Source organism: Pinus tabuliformis, chromosome J (assembly GCF_031772625.1).
Source record: "Pinus tabuliformis cultivar Carrire ecotype Pingquan chromosome J, CPIR1, whole genome shotgun sequence".
Classification (NCBI taxonomy): domain Eukaryota; kingdom Viridiplantae; phylum Streptophyta; class Pinopsida; order Pinales; family Pinaceae; genus Pinus; species Pinus tabuliformis.
Window position 1 is genome coordinate 1,054,233,048 of NC_142295.1, and position 13,972 is coordinate 1,054,247,019.

Below are 13,972 nucleotides of genomic sequence, written 5' to 3' on the forward strand. Positions count from 1 at the left end.
TCATCTTTTAACCAAGAGGGATTGAATTTATGCGGGCTCCTAGGCTTGTTCTTATGCCCTCATAGTTCAAGGAATATGGGGTGATGATCGGATTCCCCACCCATTTGTATCAATTAGCGAAACAATGGAGTCCTCTCCATGGGTGCTTCCACCATGAGAAAGAAATCAATCCTTCTATCCACCCTATCTTCTCCAGATCGTCGATTTCTCCATGTAGGACGATTTTTAATTAGATCCACATCATTGAGCTTATTGGCATCTAACAAATGTTTAAAGTACCCAACCTGGGCGTCTTGCACCTTATTCCATGACCCTGATTGTCCTTTCTCTATATAGAGGGTTTTTCTGTGTTTGACCAAGGCATGCAAAGGAAAAAACCCAAATCATCTTGATCTTGTGCCATCAAAAACTTCTTTTAATTCAGGTTTTGGCCTTCATTTTGTCTACCAGTGTTACCATTTTTTTGACGTTTTTGCACGTGTCCCTTTTAGGTATTATTATTATATAATAGGAATGCATTTTTGCTGGTTTGGAAAGTAATGAATGTAAATACTCTCAAATGACTAGTTAAATATTCTCAACTTCGATTTATATCTATTTTAATCATTAAGAAATGGTTAGTACAAACGGATTTAAACTCCTTACAAACTAATTATTACAGTTTTAGTTATTCTGATGATGTGATGGAAATAATGGAATAGTAGATTTTTTAATTGTACCAGTGATAAAAGACTGTTGGAATGAAAACTGAATATTTAAAAAAAATGGCACACTTTCATGTACTCTCTTTGAAATTTAATATTACCACATTAATCACTGAATGGCCATCAAAAATCCAGAGATTGGAACTCTTATCAACTTTGAACAAAGCAAGATACAAACTCATATTTTGAGCCACAGTATACTGCCATTTTGACAAAAATGAGCATTGGAACAAGGGTATATTTTGCTTTCCAAAATAGCCAAACAAGAACCTCATAGACAGATTCTTTGATCCTTTACAGCCTCTATAGGCACAAAAAATGAAGCTCAGTAAAAGCTTGAGACAGATGAGCTACCTGGCAAACTATGATCAGAATCCACATCAACTTCTAAAGAATTATCATTACAATCTTCACACATGTATTCTGGCGGAACATCCTCTGAATCTGAAATACCAATACATTTGGTGTGCTGCCAAACCTCACAGTTATCACAGGCAATCATTCTCTCTCCATCATCCTCCTTTGTGCCACATGGGCAACTAACAGTCCATACTTGAGTGCCTCTCTCTGCCCTGTACTTGGAAATATCACCATAGCAATGACCTTGAACAGTGACAACACTCTCTGGCCCTATGAGTAGCATCAAGGTAGTCGAATCTTTGATATTTTGTAGCTCTCTTACACTTTGTACATGAACACTTTTGAAACAGATATAAACATCTCTGAAAGCTTGAGCAGCTTCTTGCTTCAGATCTGCTATAGTTGCATTTTTAGGCATGATTAGTAATTCAGGTGGTGTTTTCTGCAAACTTTGTGCTCCATTTATTATCTCTGCCACAACAAACACTCTTATGCTCTCACTGTCTGTAATCATTCGGTGTTTTGCCTCATAATTTTTAATAAACTGTTTACAGTCCATTAAATTTCTCGAGGCATTAGTGAGTTGCTTTCTTAACTCATAACACCGTAATTGCTCTTTTAGTCCATAACACCATAATTCCTCTTCTAGTCCATAATGCAATGAGCCAGAAATAAGCACATGATGCAATGGAGAATGATCAGTGGTAGGGGGAGGTTGTGATGGAGGATGTAACAGGGCATGATAGAGTGTCTTCAGGTCTTCCAAGGCATGCGCTTCCTGGAGTTGTTTAGGATCAGTAGCACTCTTCAAGTCAATGGATACATTGTTTCTGTCTGTCTGCCTGTGTTTACATTGATACACAATGTCAGTATATTGAAATTGCACAGTAGATTGATTAGAAAGAACAATAAATTGACCAACAAGGAACAAAACAACAGATGCAACAAACCTGTATTCAAGGGTTCGTGTAAAAGAATTGCACTGACACTGCACAATCTGCTTTCCAATAGTTTTTCCTTCTAAACCCATCAGAGCATAGTTTAAAAGCTGAGGATCTCTTCCATGGCATGTGGCTCCTCTTAAATCATGCCATGTTATCCACATGGTTCCATCTGCCACTTGTAGAACCTTGAGCATGGCAGCTGTAATCTCATCTACCACCTTGGGTGCCCACTTTGATTCAGTGGATTCTTTGTTGATCATGATGTTCCCTGAACATTTTGTGTCAGTGTGATTATGGAATTTGTGTAACAATTGCATTATAAAACAGACCAAATCTTGTACTGTTACAAGGGGATTCTTAGACAGGGAACGGTAAAATGATACAATCTGCTTCAACTCTTGGTCAAATCCGCCCACACCTGAAAGAACTAAATCCAAACGGAGCTTTGATAGACATTGAAGAGCTCTCTTGTATGTCTCATGTGTTGTTCCAAAACTTCCTCTCCCAAATTCATAGCCCCAGTTACCGTACCGGGGGTGCCCTTTTTGCACAGCATGTAAAAGTCAATAATCAAGCCCGTATTTCTTTGAAACATCCATGACACTAATTTTTCTGTGTAACAACAATTAGAAATATTTTATTGTCAGCGATTAAAACAAAATTGATGGTCATAATTTAACATAATCTCTATTTTGCAAAATGAAAAATGACAGGTGTTTTGTATGATTCCATAGAGATTTATATCTACATATGAGGAAGAAATTCCAATTTAATGACAGGTGTTTTGTATGATTCCATAGATATTTATGTCTACATATGAGGAAGAAATTCCAATTTAATGACAGGTGTTTTGTATGATTCCATAGAGATTTATGTCTACATACGAGGAAGAAATTCCAATTTCATGCACAGTGCCTTTGCTATTTTCTGAGTTCAATATGGAAAAAAATGGTTCTCACAGCAAGTGAATCTTTTAGGAAAAGTGTGCAATTCTTATGAAGTCTTATGAAGAAATTCTTTGCAGATTTTTTTTAAGTGACAAAAAACATAATTTCATTTTTTGGGTAATCAATTGTTGGTCTCTCCTGTAACTTTTTTACTGTCAGTATTCCCGAGGTATTAGCCTCTCCTATGCAGGTTATAAACCAGCAAACATGGTCAATTGCTGCATATTTGTAGAAGTGTGGTCACAATTTTAGTTTGTCACAGATAAGTGCATTTTAACAAACATCCACCGAGTATATGTACACTACATCTTTTGTTAGCAGTACATTTGGGTTTGATGATCACAAATTATCAAAAAAGTAATCACAAGGACTTCACACCACCATCTATTTCCACCAGAACTTTACATAGCCATTAGGACTCACAAGGAGTTTGTTATTGTAAAATTAGTGATTAGGATAATTCAGCTGAACATATTTTTAAACAGGTTGCATAATCACAATATAGCACGCATAGATGATAAAGATTCTGAGCGATAAAATGCTACTTTTTCCTTCAAGAGAAAAATGTACACTGAACTTTTGCACATTCCAACAGGTATGTAGGAAGTTTTCCCAAGTTCTTCATCATGATATAACATCTCATTTGTGTTTTCTTTACAGTTTTCAAAATATTATTTCACAAGACCTTCAAGTGGTCCATATTTATCGGTCTAGACAGAATACACCTTTCCTTTTGGGAGATCACTCTATAGAACTCGCCTTTTCGAAATACAAAGTTCCTTTTGCTTCTACACAAGGAAATTGATAATGGTATCTAATATTAAATCAAAATTGAAAAATCTCTCAGTTTTCCCTACCTTTCCTTTAAGGAAATCACATCTATAGCACTTGCAAGAACTCAGTGTTCCTTTTGAAATACAGAGTTCCTTTTGCTTCTACAAAAGGAAAATTGATAATGGTTTTGAATCAAAATTGAAAATTCTCTCAGTTCTTCTACCAGACAATTCCTTAAGGCAAGGTAAGCCTGGAGACACAAGTGGACAGATGTCCAAAATATTTTGTGTTCTTCTCCCAAATGGCCCTTACAGCATGAAGGTTCCAGTATACAGAACCCTAATAAGAAAGGATATTTTGTATTCTCTCCCATAGTGCCCTTACAGCATGAAGGTTCCAGTAACAAAACCCTAATAAGAAAGGATATTTTGCATTCTTCTCCCACAGAGCCCTTACAGCATGAAGGTTCCAGTATAGAGAACCCTAATAAGAAAGGATCATGTCATAAACGAACCCGGCCATTCAAAGATATCATGGCAACAATACCATAAACTAATTCAATTCCCCAGGCACATCGTGAGTTGAGTGGATTCCAGAATTGGACGTCATTCAAATTGAGTATCAATCCATTCAAAGCACCTACTTAATTGTTGTTACCACATAACCAGCCATGCAAATCCATATTAACCTGATTCAATTTCTCAGAGTATTAATTTCTGTGTATTCTGCGGAAATTAACCTGATTCAATTTCTCAGAGTATTAATTTCTGTGTATTCTGTGGAAATTATAGTTCATGCATGCATAACCTTTGTGTATTCAAAGGCTGAAATAAAACTGAAGCTTACCTGGCTTTTCGCATGATGCATATCCTGTCCCATAGGCCCATAATATCACAGCCAAAAAGATACCGTGAACCACCTTCCCGTCCATTCACACGAAGCAAGTGGCCAAACCCATTTACATGTATTATGCCATGTAGCAGGTGCCTTTCATCTTCCAAATCGAACTTAGTTTCATCTTCCAAATCAGTATCCCTGTTTATCTCCAATTCACATGCTTTGCATCTGAAACCACACCAATCTAGTTTAGCTTAGAAGTCAACCAAAACAAAATATAAAAACACCTTTCACTGATCTAAAAATTAATATAAATGACACCAAGATCACTAAAATCATCGTGGAGCCTGGCAGGGCTATCTAAAGGCTTCAGATCCACCAAACGGAGCTTTAAAAGCTGAAGTTGACGAGAAGACAGTATTCACTGAACACTGCAGGACTTACAATTATGCATCTATTGGGTGTATAAAACTACAGAGAGGTACACGCTAACAGGAGAGTTGAAAAAGAGCATGAGAGAAAGCAATACAGAAGATTGCACGAGTCTCCAACTATGTATATAATATCCCATTTTCTTTCTTTCGATTTCGCTAGACAGCATTGCGATAAGTATTACAAGTTTTAATACCAATTTTTTTTTAGGAAAAACAAAGAACAAATGCAAAATACATCTTCAAGTCACCCACAATCACAGAAACAGAGCCGCTCAAATAGAGATTCTCTTTGACTGGGATGATTTCAAGTTTAATCGTTTTCCCGGGTGTCTTTGCCTCTCAAAGAAGACATCTCAACATGAAATCCAGAACTCTGATCAGAGTTTTTATTCTACCAATCAAAGTCAATACATAACAATAGAAAGAGCTTTGGAAACCTATAATAAATTTGCATACATGAAGAAGTTAAGAACTCTTTGACTGGATTTGATCCACATTAGCTAGCAACCTGTTGGAGACTATACAAGTCCAGATACAAATTCCATCGACCTGGGTCATGTACATACAAGCATATAAAACAGGGCAAATGCGCAAGATTCCATGGGAGTATAACTTGCAACTTGTGAATCTAATACAGTAGCACAAACACATTTAAATCTGGGTCCAATATGGAAAGTGGGTTTGTGTATGACATCAACATCTGCATCCTCCAGTGTTGAAACCTTGAATCTTTATACCCAAGTTTAAATGAGTCTCTGTTGCTGTTGTTCAAATTTGTATTCTTTTGTTTTCTTTTGCAATGTATTTTTCATAATGAAATTTTCAAATTTTTGTCTTTAAAGTTTTAAAAAATAATAAAATTAAAATTTTTAAAGTTATCATTTTTTATATATTTATGTCAGTTAGAAAAAAACACACATTTTGCATATAGATATAATTAAAAAAATAATTTTTTATAAAAAAAATTAAACATAAAAATTTTAAAAATAGCAAAATTTATCAAAATTTAATGAATTTTATGTCTAAATATGATAATAATTAAAGTTTTTTATTTCCAAAAATGATTATTCACATAAAACTTTAAGTAAAATTAAAAAAGTGTTAAAAAAATTTAAAACAATGGTAAGAAAAAAAATTGAAATAAGAAAATTGTATATATATATATATATATATAATTGAACAATTCAAAAAAAAAATTTAAAAACAAAAAAATCTAACAAAAATTGAAAGAATAAATAAAAAACTAAACAAATTGAAAGTTAAACAATATATGAAACAAATTGGAAAGGGGAAGAAACATAATAAAAAAAATATATATTAACAAATTAAACAAGTTTAAGATGCAACGTTATTGCTTAGCACCTACCTCCTATGAAAAAAATAATTGATAGCAATTATTAAATGCTTGGAAAAATTCATAAATCTAATAATAAAACACGTTTGGATACAATGAAGGGAAATAACTGAAGTAATTAGTGGACTAAATAACTTCGGAGCAAAATAGAGATGGGTACATACATAATTTTGGATGTAACATTAGCCCCAACATCATTGTTTGTTATAAAAGTTAAGAGTTTATTGAAATGTGCTTGTGCACATTTTATTCCATATTTAGCTTATGGAACCAAATAAAGAGGAGAAATTACAATGTCTAGTATCTTTATATTAAATAATGTATATATACCATATAAATAAAATAAATAAAATTTTAAAAAGCTAATTATTGTAACAAACTATTTATTTAACTTTAAATTTATACTCATCCTAATTCAATGGAAAATAAATAATCTATGGTGGAATTTCTATGTCAAAAAAATCAAATTAATATGAAGTATCTAGTTAGTGTTGCAAAGAATTCATATGTAATAAAATATCTAATATAAAATTTACATTGTTTATTATATTAAAATAAAAAAATTAGTTGCACAAAGACTTACGTATGAGTGCAAAAGATTCCTAAAAATTATTATTTTATTTAATTTTTTTAAGTTAAAATTAAAATTGTAAAAACAAAAGAGAAAATCTATTTATTGTATTGTTGCCTTGGGTTTTATTTTTTATATTGCATCATGACTTAAATTGAATTGTCGAAATACATAACATAGGAGGAAAATGATTGAACTAAGTTTGTTCAATAATAAAATAGGCAAGGGAAAAATATGAAGAAAATAAGGAGGGGAAAAATCAGTGTAATATGTAGCTTTTGTTTTTTAAATAGACAAGTTTCTGTCACGATCTTCAGTCTAAAAATATAGAATTAAAAAAAAAATTGGTAAAAGGAGGGTCCACTCATCATCCCCTCACTTCCACTAGGTAATACAACCCTTAATTTCATATCTTTACACTCACCTACATATGAATGTGCTCACACCGGTTCATAGGTTAACAAGTTTTTTTTTACATATAATATATTAACCATGACCAGATTTACGAAACGAGGACTTACATCATTTAATGTTTTGAACATATATAACTTAATGCATTGTATGGTTGGCTACCATATTCGGCTTGGCGTTAATGTTTTATGCCAGGTGGTGTGGGCATGACAGCCCAACACACCCTTTCCCGGACCAGCTGGCTTCAGATCACGTGACAGCATGTGACCTGCACAGGGTTGACCCACACTGGGTTTCGCGCTCAGACCTCCCGCCTAAATCAACGATGGAGATCTACCCTTCCCATCGGACGGTCCTGGTTAAGCTAGGGTTTGGCAACCGATATTTATTCGCCGGGTTCATCGGACTGGGTCATTTGCAACACATTGCTGCAGCCGGCTCTCACTCTTCTCCCACTGTCTTCTCTGCAACTACCCGATACCCATCTCGCTGCTCAGGTAAGGTTACTGCTGAAGTCATTATATGTTCATATTACAGTCAGCTCAGTTACTTGTAAATATTTCGTCACCTCAATCTCTAACTGTGGCCGAATACTTGTCATGAGGGTTTTTGTACAGGCCCTCCACAGTTTCCTCCGACCATGTGCAGAAGGATTGGGCGATTTGGCGGAACTTGCAGGTATGTCTGACTGACCTTTTAAGGTTATTAGCTGTGTGAGTTACAGTTTGCTTTGACCCCAGGCTGAGGCAGGGTTTATGGTTGTTTACCTGTCTCAGGTTTGAACAGTTTATTTCAACCTTGGTTACGCTTGTTCAGACAGTCTTTCATGCTGGCCTATCTCGCGTGAACCCTTAGGGTTTAGATAGGTTTATTTAAGGCTTTCACGCCATCTACTGTATCACTGTACATTTATTTGGCATGGATCTCCGGCTGTAAATGTCTCCGGATGAATATTTTTGGGAAGCTCTTCACGAGTTATTACTATATAACAGTTTCTTCATTCTGTGGTTTCCACCGTCTTACGTGCCGGACTTCTCACGGCTATGACAATATTTTGCAGCTTTTCTCTAATGTATATTTGCTTCTGTTACTCAAAAATCCATCAATGATTCTAAGTGTTTGTTCTGCTATGGCATAGTCGATTCGCATGGAAAGATTGATGTTCTGGTTGTTCAACTGTATTCTTCTAACCCTGTTTACCAGTAAATTTGTGAAACTTTAAGGGTTTACATGATGCGCACCGTTACAGTTTGTTCCCAATGATTCCATATGTAGTTATGCAGTTCAATTTAATTTGCAAATGTCCTAAGGCGAACCGAGGTAGCCCTGCGCTCGGTATATGAACGTAGCGCCTACCTCTTTCGCAACAGTTATCACATTGGCTTTGAATGTCGGTCACAGTATGTTTAATGTACAGGTTGCATGTTGATATAGCTAGCTTATATTGTAATAATGTATTTGTTCCTTTCTTGTCTCGCTACACTTAGCTACTACCAGGTCCGTTATACAGAAGTATAACCCTACTCGGGTCTGGTAACACAATGAACTTATCATAAACCCTCATTTGGGTCTAGTTCCAGTAACTCGTCACACATTGCACTTTTATCTGCACACTACTATGCGTTATTGTTTACATGTAGACGTTTTACTACATAGTATCCCTTTGTATAATATTTCCTGTTTATTCAACTTCGTGTTATGCCATGCCATTTGGCATATATACATATACATGTATACATCACGTTATTTGACCATTATATATGTTTATGACATTCCATTTCGGCATTGATATACACAGCATTTCGTTTCGGTCTTTATATATACAGCATTTTGTTTCGGTCTGTATATACACAGCATTTCGTTTAGGTCTTTATATATATACAGCATTTTGTGTTTCGGTCTTTATATAACGCCAGGGCTACATGCGAGCACCTGTTCTGCGCAAGTCATCCGTATTAGGTAACCAGGTTTCCTACAGAGCAATACTAATCTTGCCTTGATTCTATTACTTCAGTTCTTTACTTTATTTCTCTGATATTTATACCATTCCCTATCTCTTCAATAGCTCTAGAAACTACCTCTGTTCGGAGCGTATTATGATTGTTCCTCCTTAAGTTATTAGTATAGGTTCAGAGGTGACCGCCATTTCTTATTAACATATACAAACGTTTCCAGAACTGTAAGTGTTAAGCAAGTTGACATACTATAGTAATTAAAGACAGTAAGTAACTAAGACAGTAAACCAAGTTCTGTACCCTGTCTATTTCTTCTGTACCTGTTCTTTATCTACTAACTCGATCAGAAAGAGCATACCTGGCTATTCCCGATATCGATGTCCTTACTGTCAGCAGTCACCTGCAAAGTTTTTGCTCTTAACCTCCCAACCTTGAGATCCACTGCACTGGATTCTCCCCCCGAGCCGTCTTGCAGGCCTGCAGCCCTCAACAAGACTCATGCACCACTGTGCTGGGTTATCTGATCACAACCAGACTTAACCCACTTTTTCCACTCTGCTCTCTCTCTCTGGAATCTTTCCTCTGCCTGTTCATCAACAGCCCAGAGGTTTTCCTCCCAGGACTTTTCCTTGGGTGAGAGGCAGTTGCTTTTCAGTTTCATAACTGATTTATTTTCTTTTAATAGAAAATCCTCCTTTTGGAGGCTGCCAGCATTTCATCAATACACATGTGCAAAATAGTCTATTATATTCACTTTCAAAATTAACAATGTCTTTTAATAATAACAAATTACCACTCATATTGTTTTCACCACAGTAATTATCTAGAATTACAAGTTACCGGGTCATTACATCTTCCCCCCCTGGGATTGGACATCGTCCCGATGTCCATTCTCGTTAAATAAATTCGGGTAGGCCTTTCTGAAAGGTTCCTCGTCTTCCCACGTAGCCTCCTCAGGGCCATAGTGCTGCCACAGCACCTTAATTTGGGTAATAACCCGTTTCCGCAGCCGCACTTCTCTCCGGTCAAGAATGCTCTATGGTTCGACCAGGACCTCGCCTTCTGGTTCGACCTGCAGTCAACCAGTACATAATCAATTTCCTATTGAATATAGCTGCATAATCGAAACAACCGGATCAATTCTTACCCGCACATCTTGCCATTGAATAACATGTTTAGGGTCATACACATATTTCTTTAAGACAGAAACATGGAACACATTGTGAATCTTAATATGACTGGGCAAAGCAAGTTGGTAGGCTACAGGCCCCACTCTAGCTAAAATCTGAAACGGTCCAAAGTATCGAGGAGCCAGCTTGGTGCACCCACTCCACTGCAGTGTGCTCCTTCTGGTTTGAATCCTTACAAACACATGGTCACCAACATTGTACTCTGTGAATCTTCTTTTCCTGTCTGCGAAACTTTTCTGTCTGTCTTGTGCAGCCTTTAAATTTGCTCGCACCCTCTTCACCATATCTTCCATGTCTTTTAACATTTCCGGACCCAAACTCAGCTTATCCTCCAGTCCACCCCAACTTGAGGGTGTGCGGCACTTTCGCCCATACAGGACCTCAAAGGGACTTAGCTGGGTTGAGGTATGATACCCATTATTGTAGGCAAATTCAACCAGATGCAAATACTCTTCCCATTGACTAGGTTTTAACATCACATTTGCCCTCAACATGTCTTCCAATACCTGATTGACTCGCTCAGTTTGACCATCGGTCTGTGGGTGATAAGTCGTGCTAAAATTTAACCGAGTGCCCAACTCGGCAAACAATGTTCTCCAAAAGGTGGAAGTGAATTTCACATCACGGTCTGAGATGATCACCTTTGGCATTCCATGCAAACGGAACACATTTTGCATAAAGATATGTGCGATTTGTACTGCCTTGTAAGTGGACTGCACAGGTATGAAGTGCGCTGCTTTACTCAATTTATCAACCACGACCATAATAGAATCATTGCCCTTCTTTGTTCGTGGTAACCCGGTTACAAAATCCATGGAAATGGTTTCCCATTTCCATTCTGGAATCGGTAAAGGCTGCAACAGTCCCGCTGGGTGTTGATGTTCAGCCTTAATTTGCTGACATTCCAAACACCTTGCCAGGTATTCCACTACCTGCTTCTTCATTCCTGGCCAGTAATATTCTTTCTTGAGTGCCGTGACCATCTTTTGATACCCTGGGTGGCCAGTGTAGTGGCTGATGTGGAACTCATCCAGAATCAGCTTCTTAAGGTCATTTGAGTCAGGTACATACATTTTCTGGTTAAAATACAGCAATCCAGCATTATCTAATGTGTACCCTTGCTGTAACTTTCCATTATCAGATTGCTGTACCTGCTGTTTTAAATGCTGATATTCAGAGTCGTTACTGGCTGCTGTTTTTATTTGTTCAACCAGCGAACTCCGCCACCTGCTGGCTGAAAGTTCACATAAGCAATGAACCTTTCGACTTAAGGCATCTGCCACCCGATTTTCTTTGCCCTTTAAATGCTTTATTTCAAAGTCAAACCCACTTAGAAAATCTGCCCAACGGCCTTGCCTCACATTCAAGGTAGGTTGGCTGAAATAATGCGTCAAACTGTGATGATCTGTTAACAACAGAAATTTCTTCCCAAGAAGGTAATGTCGCCACATTTTTAGTGCGTGAATCACAGCAGTTAACTCTAAATCATAAGCAGAGTATCTCTGCTCATGTTCTTTTAGTTTCCTTGATTCATATGCTATTACTTTTCCTTCCTGCATTAGTACTCCTCCCACGCCCTCCTTACTTGCATCGGTGCACACCACGTAATCCTTATTAGGATCAACGATCCTCAAGATGGGTGCAGTGGTGAGGAGGTGCTTCAAGCGGTCAAAACTCTGTTGACACTCTGCTGTCCATCTAAATATCTTTCCTTTCTTTTGCAATGAGGTGATAGGATAGGCTATCCTAGAAAAGCCTTCTACAAACCTCCGGTAATAACCAGCTAACCCCATAAAGGATCTGATATCAGCAACGTCTTTGGGTGTAGGCCATTCCATGATAGATTTTATCTTCTCGGGGTCAACTGCAATTCCCTCTTTAGTAATCACGTGGCCCAAATACTGAATTTCTTCTTTGAAGAAATCGCATTTGCTAAACTTAGCATATAGCTGATGCTCCCGAAGAGTTTGTAACACCAATCTAAGGTGCTCCTCATGTTCCTGTTGGGAACGAGAATATATCAATATGTCGTCAATGAATATCAGTACAAACTTGTCCAAAAACTTGTGAAACACGCTATTCATCATGCACATAAAAGTAGCAGGTGCATTGGTCAAACCAAAAGGTAGCACTACGAATTCGTAGTGCCCATAGCGTGTTCGGAAAGCAGTTTTGGCAATGTCCTCATCCTTAATCCTGATCTGATGATAACCAGATCGCAGATCAATTTTGGAAAACACTTTTGCCCCTTTCACTTGATCAAAGAGTTCATCTATTCTGGGTAAAGGGTACTTGTTTTTGACCGTGAGCTTATTCAGCTGCCGGTAATCTATGCACATGCGAAGGGTCCCATCCTTCTTCTTCACGAACAACACTGGAGCTCCCCAGGGTGACACGCTGGGTCGAATGTACTGTTTCTCCAACAGTTCTTGGAGCTGCATTTTCAACTCCGTTAACTCTGGTATGCTCATCCGGTACGGTGCCCGCGATACTGGTGCTGCCCCCGGTATTAACTCTATAGTGAAGTCTATGTCCCTTCTTGGAGGCAAACCCGGTACCTCTTCCGGGAATACATCTGTAAATTCCTGTACCACTGGAATATCGTCTAATGCAGACATCTTCTCTTTCTGGTTCGCATAACCAACTTGTATGGCATAGATCTGACATTTCTTTCTAATACATTTAGCTAACTGAGTTGCAGTGATAGGTCGAATCTGAACAGGATGCTTAATTCCCTGCAATTCCTGCTGCTGCCCCAACTCATCTTTGTAATATATGGTCTTGGTTTTGCAATTCACCAACGACCAGTGCTTTTCCAGCCAATCCATACCAATAAGAATGTCATAGGAGCCTAACGGAAGTACATTCAGGTCTGCCGTTATGGGCTGTCCAGCTATACTGAAAGAACAGTTATTAACTTTAGCTAAAACCCGCCTTTTGGCTCCCGTAGCTAACTGGACCAACCATGGGTTTTTAAACTTTTCTGGTGGTAGTTTACAGTGTTCCACTACTTTTGGACTAACATAACTCAAAGTAGCTCCTGGATCAATAAGTACAGCTACAGAAAGGTTTGAAATCTTACCTTCGAATTCCACCATGGAAGGTTGGTATTCCGCCTGCCGGTCCTCTAATGCTGCATTGATCCTTGGTACGCTGCGCGCCACATCCCCAACAGTTGAGGCTTCATGGACTTGGGATATTTGATCAGTTCTTTTTCGCTGTGGACAATTTCTAGCGTAGTGCGGTCCTTCACACACCCAGCACTGAACTGGAGGTCTGGTTCCCTCAACTTCCGATCTAGCAGGTGGTTCGCTGATCCTGCTCTCGCTTGGCTTAGCCCGGAAGGTACTCTTGTTTGTGCTTCTGTTAAACTGCCCCTTTCCAGCTCCTTTTCCACCATTTCCACGGCTGCCTTTGTTGTTTCCAGCACTTCTGCTACCTTTTCTTTCATTCCATTTCTTGTTTGGAACTTCTCCCTTTTGTTTGTTCTG

The 13,972-nt window shown here is 37.8% G+C and overlaps 2 protein-coding genes across 2 annotated transcripts; both read right to left on the reverse strand.

Moving 5' to 3' along the window:
• Positions 1-834: 834 nt before the first annotated feature.
• LOC149230553 (PHD finger protein At1g33420-like) lies at positions 835-5,152 on the reverse strand. Its single transcript, XM_089376071.1, has 4 exons — positions 5,011-5,152; positions 4,576-4,794; positions 2,015-2,620; positions 835-1,906 (listed from the first exon to the last, which is right to left on the reverse strand). Exons 3-4 carry the CDS (start codon positions 2,323-2,325, stop codon positions 1,030-1,032), a joined length of 1,188 nt encoding a protein of 395 aa, XP_089232197.1. The 5' UTR covers positions 2,326-2,620; positions 4,576-4,794; positions 5,011-5,152; the 3' UTR covers positions 835-1,029.
• Positions 4,423-13,309, reverse strand: LOC149230554 (uncharacterized). The gene is made up of 5 exons (XM_089381344.1): positions 12,857-13,309; positions 12,249-12,481; positions 11,394-11,858; positions 4,576-4,794; positions 4,423-4,468 (listed from the first exon to the last, which is right to left on the reverse strand). Exons 1-5 carry the CDS (start codon positions 13,307-13,309, stop codon positions 4,423-4,425), a joined length of 1,416 nt encoding a protein of 471 aa, XP_089237470.1.
• Positions 13,310-13,972: the final 663 nt, after the last annotated feature.